The sequence below is a fragment of the Grampus griseus genome (genome assembly GCF_964374135.1).
Source record: "Grampus griseus genome assembly, chromosome: X".
NCBI classification, from domain to species: Eukaryota; Metazoa; Chordata; class Mammalia; order Artiodactyla; family Delphinidae; genus Grampus; species Grampus griseus.
In genome coordinates this window covers 89,511,742-89,530,877 of record NC_138999.1, presented here as the reverse complement: position 1 = coordinate 89,530,877, position 19,136 = coordinate 89,511,742, and the positions used below count along the sequence as shown (strand labels likewise).

The 19,136-nt window shown below is 41.4% G+C and overlaps 2 protein-coding genes across 2 annotated transcripts in view; both read left to right on the top strand.

Moving 5' to 3' along the window:
* The window catches only part of TMSB15C (thymosin beta 15C), a 30,434-nt gene continuing 11,298 nt past the window's right edge, over positions 1 to 19,136 (top strand). Inside the window, exon 1 of the mRNA XM_082680787.1 lies at positions 1 to 66. The gene's annotated coding sequence lies outside the window, so the exon portion shown is untranslated. The remainder of the gene's footprint in view (positions 67 to 19,136) is intronic.
* On the top strand, positions 5,373 to 8,102 carry SLC25A53 (solute carrier family 25 member 53; the record flags this gene model as incomplete). Its single annotated transcript, XM_082680935.1, has 2 exons — positions 5,373 to 5,466; positions 7,171 to 8,102. The coding sequence occupies 2 exons, from the start codon at positions 5,373 to 5,375 to the stop codon at positions 8,100 to 8,102; spliced, it is 1,026 nt and encodes a 341-aa protein (XP_082537061.1).

Below are 19,136 nucleotides of genomic sequence, written 5' to 3'. Positions count from 1 at the left end.
CGCGGGAGCCGGTGCGGTGTCAAGTCCAGCTCGGACTCTCGGACTGGGCCGATTTGCATTTTACCCGTGAGTTTGCTGCTTCCCCCTCGTTTCCTTTCTCCTTCTCCCCTTACACCTCTGTGGTCCTCCGCGCTTTGAGACCGGATGCCTTCAACACGAGGTGGGACAGAAATCAAGTGAACAATAAGAGTTCCTCACCTTTGTATAGGGGGAAGGGATGAAAATCATTTACTGAGCGCTTTCTGCGTGCAAACGCGCTTGCACGGACATCTCATTTATTCGTCTCAGCAGCCTTGTGAAGGAGTAGCAGTATGCCCATTTAACAGAGAGGGGACTTAAACATCCAGTCACTATGGTTAGGAAATGCAGAGCTACGAGCTCACACCCAAGTCGACTTGACTGATTTCAAAGGCTGCCCCTTGTAAACACTCCTCTCTACTCTCAGATTGAGGGTTAGTTGAGAAAAGCCAAAGCCAAAGTGGAGATGGGAAGGCCCACTTGGAACTACTATATAGAACTGGTGAGCAAGGACTATCATCTCCATTTTGCAAATGAGGAAACAGTCATAGAAAGGTTAGGCGTCTTGCCCGACATCATACAGCAAGTAAGTATCAGCATCCGGTTTTACACCCAAGTCTGTTCTCCAGATGCCAACGATTTGCCCCGCTTAGCTGCCTTGGGGGCATTTTTAAGCGGGTGGTCTTAAACCAGCTCAACAGCAGTCTTGGTGTGCTGGTAGTGCTGAGAGAGGGCTTGGGGAGGCAGTGGGAAGAGGGCAGTGGGGAAGAGGTAGGGAACTTTTATGGTACCTATTGTACAGAAGAGGAAACTGAAGCACTTTTCTTTCTCATTTTTACACTACAACAAGCTGCCTGCTTTTTCTTTAAGTAAAAAGTTATTTTTACATCTTATGACCCCCAAAGGAGATAAGACTCAGAGAGGTGAAATGACTTGCCTGAAATTACAAGGTGAAGCCAAAGCTTGTATCCCGTCTCCCTGACACCAGAATCCATGCTGTTAACCAAAGTATGGGTACAAGGCTGGCTGCCTCAGAATCATTTTGAAAAGCTTGTTAGAAATGTAGATTCCTAAGCTCTACCTCTGGGGGATTCGGATTTACTAGGACTAGGGCTGGGGAGGATGATTTATATTTTTAACCAGTGCTGTAGTTAATTCTGAGGTGTAGAGAGGTTGTGAACAACTGCTGGAGACACCACGTTATGCTGGTGGTAATAAGTAAATGGGGCTGTGGCCAATGTATCTGTCTATACCATATCTGTCGTGAAATGTAACTCCAGAGCAGAGTTTCCTATCTAGGGTCCTTCCTGAAATTGTTTGCAAAGAGTAGAAGTTGGACTCTGTATATTCTTCTGAGTCTTAGCTTTGTAGATTTTCAAATGAGTCTGTGGCCCAGAAATGGTTAAGGACCACTCCCCTACAATCTTTCTTCCTAACATTTTCTCTCTCAACTTGTACTTGAGGAAGAAGTGTGAGAAATGAAACACAATTTGACCTAACCCCCGAACTACAGCTCTCTGCCGCTGATAATAGCTCTTTCATTTCTTGGCTTGAGGACACGTTGCTAGGTTGCCCTTCTGTGAGCTCTTGAGAGGACCTCTCCTTTGCTGGATTTGGCATCACTGGCCCCAGAGAAGGAGCAACTCCATGGAAACGGCATGCAGGGCTGTCCAGAGTGAATGGGCTGTGAAATCAGTGGCAGAGAAATCTGTACCATTTTCCATGATTTCTGGTTCTTGAAGAGCAGGTCTTACTTCCCTTAGGTAGATTGTGGTTAGGAGGCCCCTTTCAGGGCTTGTTCTTGACTCCTGATGCATTGAAGCAAGTGAACAATCTGATACCCTTCGACTGCTGTTGGGTTGTCTTCAACCTGCATACTTCACCTTCTCCTTTCTGCTTTCTTATTGACTACCTCAATACCTAGAATTCCTTGGAGTAAACAATGAACATTTGGAGATGAAGCACCTTCCATCTGAGGACTGTGGGCTTGTTCGTGGATGGAAGAGTGTGGGGAGTTGGAGGGTGGAGGGTGTAGGAAGTAAAGAGAAGACTCGCTTCACACAATCAGGGGTGATGCTAGCAGCAGCTCTAGGGTTTCCTTCAGACTCTTGCTTCTGCTCCCCAATATCATGACATCTGACCCTGGGTCTCTTGCAGATTCTTGTTCTGTGTTTAAATTGGCTTCATCGCCAAAGTAGGTGATCTGCAGTTGGACCTGGTGGGTGTGGGATCAAACAGGACAAAGAATAGATCTTATAGCTCTGACAAAAAATAGTGGAAGGAAACAGATTGTGTACAGGTGCCTGGATTGGGCCATTAGAACAAAGTGAGGGTCTCTTCCTGCAAGACTGGGAGGAGGATTTGCTAAGCTAGCTCCTATTAGATATAGGGCATCCCTGATCTCTGGCCTCGTGTGTGGGAGTGTGTTCTAATTCATGGCTCTAATGAGACCACATTTTCCAATTTCGACAAAGAAACCTAAAAAGCCTGAAGGTTAGAGAGGTAAAGCTATTAGTTGAAGCAACAATAGCTGCCCTTGGCTGCCTGGCTCCTCTGTGCCAGGAACTTTCCATCTGTTATCTTATTTAAGTTTCTCAGCAACACTGTTGAGACAGGCATTGTTATCCCATTTTGCAAAGCCCATGAAGGACGCTTCTCTGTTGTCTTACAAACAAGAAATGAAAAAAAAAATCTTCCTTCATTTTATTTTTTATCAATATTTTTTAATTGAAGTATAGTTGATTTACCATGGTGTGTTAATTTCTGCTGTACAGCAAAGTAATTCAGTTATACATATATATGCATTCTTTTTTATATATTCTTTTCCATGATGGTTTATCATAGGATATTGAATATAGTTCTCTGTGCTGTACAGTAGCACCTTGTTGTGTATCCATTCTATATATAAAAGCTCACATCTGCTCACCCCAACCTCCCACGCCATCCCTCTCCCAATCCCCACCCCCTTGACAACCACCAATCTGTTCTCTATGTCCGTAATTCTGTTTCAGTTTCACAGATAGGTTCATTTCAAACAAACAATTCAGAATGTACTCTGCAGATGACCCAGTGCATTAGACTGATTTCAGCCTTTAAAACAATGTTGTTGTAATCTTACTTATATTACTGGGATCTCATTTTTTTTTTTTTTTTTTTTTTTTGCGGTACGCGGACCTCTCACTGTTGTGGCCTCTCCCGTTGCGGAGGCTCCGGACGCGCAGGCTCAGCGGCCATGGCTCACGGGCCCAGCCGCTCCGCGGCATGTGGGATCTTCCCAGACCGGGGCACGAACCCGCGTCCCCTGCATCGGCAGGTGGACTCTCAACCACTGCGCCACCAGGGAAACCCTGGGATCTCATTTTTAAAAATCAAGCTACTAATATAATTTATGGACCAACTTGTATACCGGGTAATGCACTAAGCATTTTATATACTTCATAACATGAAACCTTCATGACAATCATTTTACAGATAAGGATACTGAGGCTCAGAGAGTGGAAGAGATTTGGCAAGGGTCATAAAGCTAGGAAGTGGCACAGAGAAATTCAAACCCGGGGCTGTCTGACTCCAGAGGCTGTATCTTTATGCTATAATGCACTGCAGTGGGGAAAACAAGGCCCTCATTTTACATCAGCTTGCCTCTGTCACCCACAGATCTCTCTTCTTCCCACAGCCTGTATCCAGAGCCAGGTACCACTCATGTTTTAGGCATCTGTGCCTTAGGCCTCTTCCTCAGCCTAGAACTCCTGCTGTCACTCCTCCACCTAACAAGTGCCTGCTCACTGGTTAAGGATCAAGTCAGCTGCCCCTCCTCAGAGAAATTTTTGGCTGCTTCCTATCCTAGGTGAAATAAATTGCTCTTACGTTTTGCTCTGACCTTGATTAGTGTACGCTTTATTTTACCTCCCAGTATAGTTTAGCTCATGGTTGACCTGTCTCCCCCACTAGATTCCCAAGCCCTCGAGGGCAGGTACCAAGTCCTGTTCACCTCTGGCTCCACAGTGACTTACCTACAGTGATTTCGTAGATGATCAATATGTGTTTGTGAGCTGGCCAAAGGAATGGCTGAAGGATGCCGGAATGAACAGAGAAATGTAGGGCTGGATCTTGGCGCAGTCATGCAAGCCGTGCATCTGGGCTAGACTGGCCAGGGGAGTCTAGAATCCCCTTGGCTCACTTTACTAGGCTGTAAACATAGGAGACACATTATGGGGTCCAGGGGGTAACTGCTGTAGGCTGACTCCAGACTCATTCTGTGGCCTCTATTTAGAAATTCTTGTTTAAGGGACCAGGCTGTCCTGGATGGTTTATATAACACCTTTGCATTCACAGAAGAAAGATCTTCCTTGCCTCTCATGTGAACACAAGATACCACTTCATCTTGTTCTGAGTATCCTGCAGGAGTGTCTGCAGCATCCTCACAGACGATGAGGTCGGGAAGCATCTTTTGTAAAAAAAATATTGTTTACTGAGGCCACCATGCCATGGATGGTCAACCACTTTATCTCATTTTATTTTGTTGATCTTTGCAACAACCTTTTGAGGGAGGTCTGTTGTCCTTAGTTTGTAGCTGAAGAAACTGAGACTGAGGAAGTGTCTTGCCTAAGGTCACACAACTAAGCAAGTGGTGGAGGGAGAATTCAGGCTCAGGTCTGTCTGCCCCCAAAGGCTGGCATTTTAACGGAAAAACACATGGGAGTAAAGTAGACTCCCCCTCCCCCATAAAACAGGAAGAATTAGATTTATAAAATGATGACAGATATTTAAGGTAAATTGTTTCTAAATTATTGTTCAGCTTTAATCCCTGAAAATGACTGGCAAAAATGGCAGAAGGAACCAGTGATGGAAAAAGCACAATTCCTCTATCAAATACTGGCCTGATTTCCCCCACATCAGCCGCCTGCCACATGCACAGTACGAGGATGCCTAGAGAGCATTCCTCCCTGTCTGCTGATTTTACACTCCAAGATGCATTACACTCCAAGATGTCAATATATTTCTAAAGGTCACACAAGAAGTTGATAAGAGAACTGGCACTGAGAATTCTGGTCTGCCAAATTCTAGCCCAGTTTTCTTTCTGCTAAGTCAGCTCTCCCTATACAGTCAATCAACACATATTTACAGGTTACTCAGGAAAATGTGGGGAGGAAGTGGAACATTACTGCACTCTGAGATAGAAGAGGGGACAAACGTTTCCCTCACCGCCTGACCTTACGTAGGTGCAGGTAAAACTTGGGGAAGAAATCCTTGGTAGGAATGCTGGGTAATATCAGGCGCCCCTGTGGCTTTGAGGGCCTGACTGGAGCTACCTCCTGCCCAGGCAGGCGGGAGGGGTCCCCTTTGGCTCCAGAGAGATGGAGGTGGCTGCCAGGGGCCCAGAAGTGCCCCAGAGGGATGCAAGGAGTGGGCCTCTTGAGCCTTTGCTCCTGGCCAGTTCTCAGCTAAAGGGTCCAAGGCAGAGGAACTCTCCCAGCCTCCTTCTGGCCATGAGGGTTAAGGAGCTGAGGCTTAAGGCACATCTGGACTGCTGGGGGTGGGGGAGGGGTGGAGGCAGAGCACAGGAGACTGTGCTCCACCCCCTCCACCTAGAGAGACTGTGGCTGAGGTGGATTGTAAGGTCAGTTGTGGAGTCATGGACAGAGCAGGAGGAAGAACCAGGGAGGAGCTTAAGGGGGGCGATTCTGGAAGGAGAAGCGCTTCAAGGCAGGTTCTGAGTGCGGCAGCCCAGGGAAGCCTGCAGTGGGCTTCTTGCAGTGCGTGGCTCCTAGCCCTCCCTCAGTGCCTCAGCCTGGGGGACCCCCCCTTTGTTTCTATTGAACAGGCTAGTGTAATTAGAGCCTCAACACCCCTCTCCTCTTGGGACCACACAGCCCAGGGTTCTGTGTGAAACTTCTGGGTCTGCAGTTCCTACCAGGCTTCCTGTCGATCTAGATGTGAGTCCCCTGCCCGACCATCATGCCTGTCCCCCACTCCCCGCCTCCCCTACCCACACAGCTTCCTGTTCCTCTCCTCCACACACCATCCCCCGTACATCACACCCGGTCCTCTCACCCCTAGTTCCTTCCTGACAAACTCCCTCAGGTTCTCAGACCTGCACTGAACATTCATTTCTTCTTTATCCCAAATTTCCTTCATGGACCCTGGCTCCCCAGTTACCTTTCATACAACTCCATCTGCTCCCAGACCATTCTAGGGTAGGAGCAGTATTCTGGAATCCTTGAATGGCCTCTTCCATCTAGTCTAGTGGTTCTGAACCAGGGGCAATTTTACCTCCTCCCTACCCACCGGGGACATATGGCAATGTTTTCAGATATTTTTGTCTGTCAGAGCTGGGCAGGTCACAACTTGTGCTACTGGCATCCAGTGAGTAGAGACCAGGATGCTGATAAACATTGCACGATGCACAGGGCAGGCACCTACGACAAAGAATTATCTCGCCCCAAATGTCAGTAGCATGTACGCTGAGAACCCCTGCACTGTTATATAGCTACAGATCTACAAGGTTAAGCTTGGAAACTGTCAGATACGGAGCCTTTTCATGCTAAACTTCCAGGAACAGCTAATCTTTCTGTTCCTCAACTGGGAGAGGGGGGCGGGGTGTTGCCATGAAACAGCTACCACATTGTCAGGAATCTGCAGAAAGAGAGGCAAGGAGATTCCCCGCTCCCTCAATTTACTACCAACTTTTAGAGAAAGTACTGGACTACAACTTTTGAATGCCTTTCTGTCTCTACAAGATAGTGCCACTTTTTGGAAAGAGAATAGCAACTTATTATTTTAACAGTTTATCAAATGCAAGATTTCATGTGGTGAATGCAGTAACGTTTCGGAGCCCTCCTTTCCCAATTTTATTTTCTTCAACCTTCAACCTTCTTTGAATATGAGAGTATTTGCTGGATCAGAAAAACACTGTAGAGGTGTCTCTGTTCAGCAAAACTCACTGCCTTTGTTTTAATTTAAAGTGGATGAATTCTTTCTTAAGAATGCCCTTGTTTCTCAGAAACTGGCCCCCCAAGTTGCTTGTTCCCTTAGAGCTGAGTTTCTTGGAACTCTGTTTCTAACTAAGCAGTGAAAATGCTCACTAACAGATTTCATTGGTCAGTCTAACCTCTTTTTTTTCCACTCTTGCCAGTCTCTTCCCTCTGCACCCAGTTATCTTCAGCATGGGGGAACAGAACCACTCTCCTGGGAAGGAGCTTCAGCACTGGACACGAACAGAGTCTCCGGGAAAGAGAAGCTGGCACTCCCAGGCCTACGCCCTTGGGGCCGTTTCCAACTTTATGTCTACTTTTCTGACCTTTCCTATCTATAAGGTTGTGTTCCGGCAACAGATCCATGCTGTGGCAGTGTCAGAGGCTGTGCGGCAGCTTTGGCATGAAGGCCCTCAATATTTCTACCGGGGAATCTACCCGCCTCTTCTCTCCAAGACGTTGCAAGGGACTCTGCTGTTTGGGACTTATGATAGCCTGCTGTATTGTCTCTCCCCTGTTGGGCCACACTCCCTGGGACACCGCTGGGCTGCAGGGCTCATGTCTGGTGTAGTGGAGGCTGTGGCACTCAGCCCCTTTGAAAGGGTGCAAAATGTGCTCCAGGATGGTCGCAAGCAAGCTCGCTTTCCCAGCACCTTCAGCATTCTCAAGGAATTCCACTCTTATGGGCTTTGGGGGCGGCTGTCGCTGGGTTACTATCGCGGTTTCTGGCCTGTCCTTCTCAGGAACAGCCTGGGGAGTGCTCTGTATTTCTCCTTCAAGGATCCCATTCAGGATAGCTTGGCAGAGCAAGGCCTGCCCCATTGGGTTCCTGCCTTGGTGTCTGGGAGTGTCAATGGAACAATCACCTGCCTAGTTCTGTATCCTCTGATTGTGCTAGTTGCCAATATGCAGTCCCATATTGGCTGGCAGAGCATGCCAAGCCTGTGGGCCTCTGCCCAGGACGTGTGGGACACTCGGGGCCGAAAGGTGTTCCTGATCTACCGTGGAGGTTCCCTGGTCATCCTAAGGTCCAGCGTGACATGGGGCATCACTACTGCTATCCATGACTTCCTCCAGAGGAGGTATCGTTCCAGGAAAGAGCTGAAAGACTGACTAGCTGCAGGCAGTGTGGCCATGGCAACTTGTTATTCTAAGCTTTCCTGGGTTGGTTTAAATAGCTTACTTCTTTAGCTTGGTCACCTAATACAACTATTCTTTAGCATCTTTCAACTGTCATTGCACTCGAGAAGTTCCCAACTACCAGCCTATTGGGCAAAGACAAAGCCAACAGTGTTCCTTGGTTAGCAAAAGAAATTCACCCCGGTCTATCCACAGCTTCAACAGGCTCAGACCCAGGAAGCCTTTAAGTAACTGGTAATCCACATGAAATGTCATTCCTTTAAGGAATTCACTGACTCTAAAAGATATGAATAAGAGGAAACTCTAAAAGGTGACCTTAATTAGGCACTGTGAGTTCTGGGACCCCTCCAGTTGTCCTCTGGACCAAACTGAGTGGAGGACCAGGAATTCCAATTTCAGAGAACTAAGCTTGACTCTTAGGATGGGGATTCCATAGACTTTCTCAGATGGCTACATTTTCATGACATTGTTCACTACTCCTGCCACCACCACTCTCACTTCTCAAGGCTATGGGTACTAGTTTCAGGGTAGCAGTTATGGCTGGAAATCCTGAGTTAGACTTGCCTCAACTGATCATGTGCCACAAGAACTGAGGGCAGTGGGAAGAAGTGTGGTCCCTGGATGGATGGGAAGAATAGACTTTGAGGGAATAGGTTTAGTTGCATGCAGAATAGATAATTCTACTATAGGTTGATTGGTGTTAAATGCTGGGACATTTTTGATAGCAAGGCAATAACATTGCCTAGAAACCACTTGAGGTTCCCTAAGAAATCTGGAACTGGAATGACTATATCTCTTCATAAATAATTGCATATTTTATTGCTGTGGATAAATATAGTTACTGTGACATAAGTTAAAGATCTGAAATTATAGCCTGTCATTCAGAGCCATTCAAAATATGGTCCTCATAAAACTTGTAGCATTTTATCACACCATTCCCACTTACATAGATCCTATATCCTAGCCAAACTGGACTATTGTTCCCTCCCCAAATATGCCACTAGCTTTCCCATGGCCATGCTTTGGCCCACACTATTTTCTCCACCTGCAATACCCATTCTCCACATGCCAGTCTGCCAAAATCCTTCTGGTTTCTCAAAGCCCAGCTCAGATGCCACCTTCTCTAAGGAGCCTTTTCTGATTATCCCTAACTGAATGTGATTGCCCCTAACTGAATGTGACATTAGTCTCGTGTGATGCCCCTCTCCAATATTCATATGTGGCACTGATTCCATTATGTCACTGATTTCATGTGGGCTGTGTTCTTGATGTTCTTCAATACCTCCTACTAGACTGTAAAACTCCTTGAAAGCAGGGATTCTTGTACACATTTTTAAATCTCCCATTGTGCTTAGGTGCTCAATAATGTTGGCTGAATTATTGAATTGATTATCAAGCTGTGATATGGTCTTTATCCTCAGGGTGCTGTCCCTTGTACATGAAGATAATGTTATTGATTCACTGTCATTAAGACCTGCCTTTGGGGTGTGGTTTTTGCTTTATTAGTGGATTTAGTTTTGTGCTAATGATAATGATGCTGCTGCAGATGATAATAGTAACAACAGTAATTAAAGATGACTTTCAACTGGGACATTTGATGAGTTTGTGTTATTGGTGACATGTTTGTTGTTGACAGCACTGTAGGATCTGAAATTTCACAGAGACATTGCCTAATGGTCCGATTCATTTTAACTCTGGAATTTTGAGGATTTCCAAGATGACATATGTTGCAGTTTTTCCCTTATAGATGATATCATGTAATGATCTCCACTTGCACCTCCTTACCAAACCAAAATTACCATTTATAATGATCTGACTGTAGATCCTAGCTGTGGGGATTCCTCACTGAATATCAAAGAAATTAAAGACACAGCTATAAGCAATATGAGATCAGAAAGCATTTGCCAGCAAGGTCAACAGAAAATGGCTGGTCCAGAATCGCTGCAGATGAGTTCCCATGTCTGATCCCTGTGCAGACTTAGATGGGGTGGGACAGTACTCTGCTTGCAGATTCAAGTATGGGGAACACAGAGTTTGTACAAGGGAAGGAAAAGTAGAAGAGCAGCTATTTCTATTTAAAGGCTAGCTTTCAGAATGAAAAAAAGTATTTACAAAAATCATTACTTAGCTAATGGCTTTGGTTTTTAAGCTGAAAAGAAGGGGATAAACTCTCGTACTCCCCCACTTTTCTTTCAAGAGATGCATTTATTTCCAAGTACACTGTCCATTTCCACTTATGTCACTGTGTCAGTCCATGTGTCAGTTCTTCATTTAAAATTCTTATTTAGAAATAATTTTGAACTTCTAGAAAAGTTGCCAGCATAAGTAGAGTTTAAAGAATACCCATAAACCATTTGCTTTATTATTTGAGAACTCATTCTCTGTCTACACACACATGGTAGTTTTTCCTGAACTATCTGAGTTGTAATTTTTAATATTTCTAGATTCAGTATTTGTAGATTCAAATTCTTTTAAAAAGACTAAGAGCTTTATCTCTATGACACTGGCACAGTTATTACAGAATATTAGAAAATGAAAACTCATGGCATATTTTAAAGCTACATTAGTGATAATTGTTTAAATTTACTATATTTGCCTTTTTAAATACTTTACATTATGTGTGTTAATACTTGAAGCTATGCAATTATAAACATGAATTTACAACTAAATCATGTTATAATTGAAATAGTTTATTTTTACAGATTGATTCATATAAAAACCTAGGTAAAATTCTAAAATTATATAGACCAATCAACTTTCCCCATTTAAATCTTCTAAGTAAAATTTAAGAGTGTAATGGTTTTCTAGTAATTTTAAATATCAATATTTAGTTTTGTGGTGTTAATATTATATTTTCTGACATTTAAAAAATGGCGTTTGGACTTGAGATCAATAAAATAAAGAGGTAATAAAAACCTACGTCTGTTTAAAACTTATAAAATATAGAAGTTGACACTAAAGCTACTTGGTACAGAAAGTTGAAAGAAAAAGAATAAAAATCCCTGTCTGAGCTCTGTGTATTTTTGTCTAAATATAAACTACATCAGCTTCCTAACGCTCAAGGTGAAATAATGAGTAACTAATGTATTAAAACTATTATCATAAGTATATGGTTCATGAAGATTTAATTTTGCTTTTAACATTTAGTTTTAAACATTAAACAGCATTATAATTTAACAATGTGTTTGGGATAACTGCATATAGTGTAGTATATTAAAGTTAATAAAATAATGTTGTATAGGAGATAAAAAACATGATAACTCAGGAAAAAAGTGAAAAGTTTTCCTAAAAGAATAAGGTAAAAAATACTGTATTTCCCTATTCTGTTTACTCTCCAACTTCTCTGTTTCTTTCATACCAACTTCCTTTTCCTCAAATCTTCAACACCTCCTCCCCCATCCTCAGTCCCAGTTCATGACCTTACTTTCTATTTCATTAGGAAAAGAGAAGCATTCAGAAGAGAACTGCCAGTTAAAAGAACATTTATAAAGCTATTGCCCATGTAATGACCATCCAAGACAAGAAATGCAACATCTTGATAACCCCCACCCCTAGTCCTCCTGCATTCCAGGCCCCTCACTGATGACCTTCCTCCACCCATCCTAGAGATAACTCCTATCCTGACTATTATGATATCATTTCGTTACTTTTCTTTATAGATTTATCTTCTTGTTACCAGAAGGGGGACACCTTCAAGGGCCTAAGAGTGGGCTCTTGTCTAACACTCAGAAATGAATTGTCCGAGGAGACACATATACTGACAAAGCAAAAGACTTTACTGGGGAGGAGCACCTGGGCAGCAGGGTAAGGAAACACAGGAGAACTGCTCTGCCACATGGCTCGCAGTCTCAGGGTTTATGGTGGTGGGGTTAGTTTCCGGGTTGTCTCTGGCCAGTCATCTTGTCTGTGCCCATATTTAGTCTGACTCAGGGTCCTTCCTGGTAGCGTGTGCATCTCTCAGCCAAGATGGATTCCACCGTGAAGGTTTCTGGGAGGTTGGCAGAACATATTATGGGCTGGCATTTCCTCCTTCCTTTTGGCCCCTCCTGAATTCTTCTGGCTGGCTGTAGCTTGTCAGTTCTATGTTCCTTATCAGGACCTCCTGTTGTGAGATAACTCATGCAAGCAGTTATTATCCTGCCTGGCCAGGGACGGCAGTTTCAGTCAACGGTTCCCTAACATTCCGTATAAGCATCCCTAAACAGCACAGTTTTATTTTACAGATATTTGAACTCTATATACTTTATATACTTGGAATTGTGACTACTTCTTTCATATTATTTGTGAGATTCATCCATATTGTTGCAGGTAGTTGTAGTTATTTCATTTTTCTAAACTGTGATAAATTTACTTTAAAAAGATTTTTTAAAGAGAAGTTTTAGGTTCACAGCAAATTTGAGAGGAAGGTATGGGAGAATTCCCATATACGCCCTGCTGCCACAGGTACATAGCCTCACCAATTATCACCCTCCCACACCAGAGTGGTACATTTGTTACAACTGACAAATCTATATTGATACATCATTATCACCCAAAGTCCAGTTTACCTTAGGGTTCACTCTTAGGGCTGTATATTGTATGGGTTTGGACAAATGTATAATGACAGGTATCCACCATTATAGTATCATACAAAGTAGTTTCATTGCACCCCCCAATCCTCTGTGCTCTGCCTATTCTGACCCCCGCCCAACCTCTGGCAACCACTGACCTTTTACTATCTCCATAGGTTTGCCTTTTCCAGAATGTCATATAGTTGGAATCATACAGTATGTAGCCTTTTCAGATGGGCTTCCTTCACTTAGTAATGTGCATTTAAGGTTGCTCCATGGCTTTTTGTGGCTCATTTCATTTTAGCACTGAATAATAATTCCATCATCAGGATTTATCAGTTTATTTATCCATTCACCTACCGAAGGACATCTGGATTGCTTCTAAGCTTTGGCAGTTATGAATAAAGCTGTTATAAACATCCGTGTGCAGGTTTTTATGTGGCCGTAAGTTTTAAACTCCTCTGGATAAATGTTAAGGAGCACAATTGCTGGATTGTATAGTAAGCATATGGTATAGTTTTGTAAGAAACTGCCAAACTGCCTTCCAAAGTGGCTATACCATTTTGCATTCCCATCAGCAATGAATGAGCATTCCTGCTGCTCCACATCCTTGCCAGCATTTGATGCTGTCAGTGTTATGAATTTTGGCCATTCAAGTTTGTGTATAGTGGTATCTCACTGTTGTTTGGTTATTTCACTTTTATTTTTGTATGTACTATTGTGTGAATATACCACAATTTATCCATGAAAACTTTTAGGGACATCCTGCTTGTTTCCAGTTTTTGACTGTTACAAAACAGTGCTACCATGAATATTCTTAGTAGTGTATATAACTACAGACATCTCTACGATATTTACCTAAGAGTGGAATTGTTGGTTTATAGGGTATGGGGACTTTCAATGTTACTGGATAATGCCTAAATTTTCCTAATGACTAACTTTTCCTAATGCTGTGTACCAATTTACACTTACTAGCAGTTCCCATTGCTCCACCTGCTGGCAACATTTGTTATTATCAGACTTTAAAATTTTTGCCAACCTGGTGGGTGTAAAATGGCCTCTCATTTGATTTTAATGATTTTTCTTGTTCTTTTTTTTAACATTTTTATTGGCGTATAACTGCTTTACAATGTTGTGTTAGTTTCTGCTGTATAACAAAGTGAATCAGCTATATATATACATATATCCCCATTATCCCCTCCCTCTTGCATCTCCCTCCCACCCCTCTAGGTGGTCACAAAGCACTGAGCTGATCTCCCTGTGCTATGCGGCTGCTTCCAACTAGCTATCTATTTTACATTTGGTAGTGTATATATGTCAATGCCACTCTCTCACTTCATCTCAGCTTACCCTTCCCCCTCCGTGTGTCCTCAAGTCCATTCTCCACGTCTGTGTCTTTATTCCTGTCCTGCCTGTATGTTCTTCAAAACCATTTTTTTTTTAGATTCCATATATATGTGTTAGCATACAGTATTTGTTTTTCTCTTTCTGACTTACTTAACTCTGTATGACAGACACTAGGTCCATCCACCTCACTACAAATAACTCAATTTTGTTTCTTTTTATGACTGAATAATATTCCGTTGTATAGATGTGCCACATCTTCTTTATCCATTCATCTATCTATGGACACCTAGGTTGCTTCCATGTCCTGGCTATTGTAAACAGTGCTGCAATGAACATTGTGGTACATGATTCCTTTTTTTTTTTTAAGATTTTTATTGGAGTATAATTGCTTTACAATCGTGTTAGTTTCTGCTTTATAACAAGATGAATCAGCTATACATATACATATATCCCCATATCTCCTCCCTTTTGCGTCTTCCTCCCACCCTCCCTATCCCACCCCTCTAGGTGGTCACAAAGCACCAAGCTGATCTCCCTGTGCTATGCGGCTGCTTCTCACTAGCTATCTATTTTACATTTGGTAGTATATATAAGTACATGCCACTCTCTCACTTCGTCCCAGATTACACTTCCCCCTCCCCGTGTCCTCAAGTCCATTTTTTATGTCTGCATCTTTATTCCTGTCCTGCCCCTAGGTTCTTCATAACCTGTTTTTTTTTAAGATTCCATATATATGTGTTAGCATACGGTATTTGTTTTTCTCTTTCTGACTTACTTCACTCTGTATGACAGTCTCTAGGTCCATCCACCTCACTAAAAATAACTCCGTTTTGTTTCTTTTTATGGCTGAGTAATATTCCATTATATATATGTGCCTCATCTTCTTCATCCATTCATCTGTCAATGGACACTTAAGTTGCTTCCATGTCCTGACTATTGTAAATAGAGCTGCAATGAACATTGTGGTACATGACCCTTTTTAAATTATGGTTTTCTCAGGGTATATGCCCAGTAGTGGGATTGCTGGGTTGTATGGTAGTTCTAATTTTAGTTTTTTAAGGAAACTCCATACCGTTCTCCATAGTGGCTGTATCAATTTACATTCTCACCAACAGTGCAAGAGGGTTCCCTTTTCTCCACACCCTCTCCAACATTTATTGTTTGTAGATTTTTTTGATGATGGCCATTCTGACTGGTGTGAGATGATATCTCATTGTAGTTTTGATTTGCATTTCTCTAACGATTAGTGATGTTGAGCATTCTTTCCTGTGTTTGTTGGCAATCTGTATATCTTCTTTGGAGAAATGTCTATTTAGGTCTTCTGCCCATTTTTGATTGGGTTGTTTGTTTTATTGATACTGAGGTGCATGAGCTGCTTGTATATTTTGGAGATTAATCCTTTGTCAGGTGCTTCATTTGCAAATATTTTCTCCCATTCTGACAGTTGTCTTTTCATCTTGTTTATGGTTTCTTTTGCTGTGCAAAACCTTTTACGTTTCATTAGGTCCCATTTGTTTATTTTTGTTTTTACTTCCATTTCTCTAGGAGGTGGGTCAAAAAGGATCTTGCTGTGATGTATATCATAGAGTGTTCTGCCTATGTTTTCCTCTAAGAGTTTTATAGTGTCTTGCCTTACATTTAGGTCTTTACTCCATTTTAAGTTTATTTGTGTGTATGGTGTTAGGAAGTGTTCTAATTTCATTCTTTTACATGTGGCTGTCCAGTTTTCCCAGCACCATTTGTTGAACAGGCTGTCTGTTCTCCATTGTATATTCTTGCCTCCTTTATCAAAGATAAGGTGACCCTATGTGTGTGGGTTTACCTCTGGGCTTTCTCTCCTGTTTCATTGATCTATATTTCTGTTTTTGTGCCAGTACCATACTGTCTTGATTACTGTAGCTTTGTAGTGTAGTCTGACGTCAGAGAGCCTGATTCCTCCAGCTCCGTTTTTCTTTCTCAAGACTGCTTTGGCTATTTGGGGTCTTTTGTGTTTCCATACAAATTGTGAATTTTTTTGTTCTAGTTCTGTGAAAAGTGCCATTGGCAGTTTGATAGGGATTGCATTTAATCGGTACATTGCTTTAGGTAGTATAGTCATTTTCACGTTGTTGATACTTCTAATCCAAGAAGATGGTACATCTCTCCATCTGTGTGTATCATCTTTAATTTCTTTCATCAGTGTGTTATAGTTTTCTGTATACAGGTCTTTTGTCTCCTTAGGTAGGTTTATTCCTAGGTATTTTATTCTTTTTGTTGCAATGGTAAATGGGATTGTATCCTTAATTTCTCTTTCAGATTTTTTGTTGTTAGAAATAGGAATGCAAGAGATTTCTGTGCGTTAATTTTGTATCCTGGTACTTTACGAAATTCATTGAATAGCTCTAGTAGTTTTCTGGTGGCATCTTTAGGATTCTCTCTATATAGTGTCATGTCATCTGCAAACAGTGACAGTTTTGCTTTTTCTTTTCCGATTTGGATTCCTTTTATTTCTTTTTCTTCTCTTGAGCATCTTTTCATAAGCCTATCAGACGTTAGGATTTATTATTTTTTGAAGCATTTATTCAATACATCTGCCAATTTTTTTCTATTGGGTAGTGTGCCATTTAAAAATTAATTTGTAGGTGTTATTTATATATTCTAACTTTATTTCTTTGTCCTTTATATGTGTTGCATATATCTTTTCCCACTTTGTCTCTTATTTTTTGGTCATTTTCCTGATGGTTTCTTTCAACAAACAGAAGTCCTTAATTATACTATATTCAAAGTTATCAATCTTTTTTTCTTTATCCATAGTGCTTTTTGTGTCTTTTCAAAGAAATCCTTCCCTATCCCAACATCATGAGAATATTCTCCTTTATTAACATTTGAAATTTCTCTAATTTTGCCTTTTACACTTAGGACTTTAATATACTTTAAATTAATTTTTGTATGGAGTGTGAGAATTGATGTCCAATTTCATTATTTTTCCTTACAAATACCCAATTGCCCCATATCATTTGTTGAAAAATCTCTCCTTTCCCCACTCATTCATAATGCCAAGTCTGTCAAATATCAAGTGTTCATATATTCTTCAGAATATTTGTGGCCTCTCTGTTCTGTTCCACTTATCTATTTGTCTAATCTTGTGCCAATATGGCATTGCCTTAATTACTGTAACGTTGTAATGAGTCTTGCTATCTGATAGGGAAAGTCTTCGCACCTCATTTTTGTTCTTCAAGAGTTTCTTAACTGTTCTTATCAATATCTACCAAAATAGTTGCTGAGATTTTATTTTCTACAAAAATTATTGTTGAGATTTTAATTTGAGCAAACTGTTTTAATTTGAGTAACTGTTGAGTTTCAATGTAAGCAAAAATAATGGTTAAGACTCTAATTTTAATGTTTCTCAAAGTTTCATAGTATTTTTCATAGTGTCTAACATATCTTTTGTTGGATTTTTACTAATTGCTGAATTAAAAAAAATTGCTAACAGTAAAGAGGATTCTCAGGAATGGGATTTTAATATGTTTCTTATAGGTAATGCTCTTCTGTTTTGTTTTAAGCAAGAATATATATCTTGTGTTAATAAATCAGTTTATATGTGTTGCTCCCTCATATTGACATAGTCATTGTAATATAATATATATTGATTAATATAATATAGTATTATCTATAAAGATGCCAATCATTCATCAAGTTTTCAAAAAGTAAACATTTCACCTTAAACAAATTACTATGTTAATGGAGAAAACTGTGGGATGGAGCACAGAAAAATCTCAAGGTATCTATATCCAACTGCTTACTTGACATTTCCACTGAGATATTTTGTAGGCATCCCAAAGTTAATATGTCAAAGATTGAACTTTCTATTTTCCCCTACCCACCTGAACCTAGTCTTCTCACTTCCAGTGGTATCATCATTTTTTGATACTTTCAACAGAAAGAGTCTTAACATATAGGAACCTTGACTCTTTCATTCACCACTGTATTTCAAGTGCCCAGAAGAGTGGCTTGCATATAGTGGGTACTCAATAAATATTTCTAGATTGAATGAATGGTTCCTGCCCTGAAGAAATGTTTGATTAAAAATTATTCAATAATACACACAAAGTAGTATATGAAAAAAGCTGAGAGAATTCCCTGGCAGTCCAGTAGTTATGATTCTGTTCTCTCACTGCTGAGAGCCCAGGTTTGATCCCCGGTCCGGGAACTAAAATCCCACAAGCCGCGGAGTGCGGCCAAAAAAAAAAAGAAAATGCTGAAAGATTTCTGTCCTTTCTTTTCTATTATTAGACCCGCAGCCCTTGTTCAGCCCCTTTTTATTTTACACCTGAACAATTGCCACAACTCTTTTTTAACAGCTTCCAATGTGAACAGCTTATAGATAAAATCCAAATGGTTTAACATGACATTCAAGGTTCTCCATGATCTGACACCAGTTTACTACTTCCACTATATTTTTCCCTACTTAAACATTATGAATCCCAATGTTCCAACCATACAAGACTACTGGGTATTCCCTGAGTGTGCCCTACACTTCCCTTTGTTCTTATTTTTCTCTCTTCACAGAATTCCATTCCTCCCATTTCTTCCCTCACCAAATGATACCCGTGTATTATAACACAATTCAAATGTCATTTCCTCTCTGCAGGCATCCCCGACTCTCCCAGGTAGAATCAGGTTTAACCTCTTTTCCACTTTCCCCTGGTACTTAGTAACCTTGATGTAGCACTTACAGTCATAGAAGTCATACAATCATGTTAGACTTGGAAGTAATCTTGGTGATCATGTTCCAACTTCCTCATGCTATGGAGGGCCAGAGAGAAAATCCAGGTCTTTTAATTTGCCTTGCCTAATGATTATTTGTGTACACATTTTATATCCTTTACTTGACGGGTCACTGAAGGCAGAGGAAGGGTCTTATTCATCTTTGTGTTCTCCATGATATCTAATACAATCTATTACACATTGTGGATATACAATAAGTGTGTGTGTTTTTTTTTTTTTTTTTCTGTATGTGGGCCTCTCACTGTTGTGGCCTCTCCCATTGCGGAGCACAGGCTCTGGACGCGCAGGCTCAGTGGCCATGGCTCACGGGCCCAGCCGCTCCGCGGCATGTGGGATCTTCCCG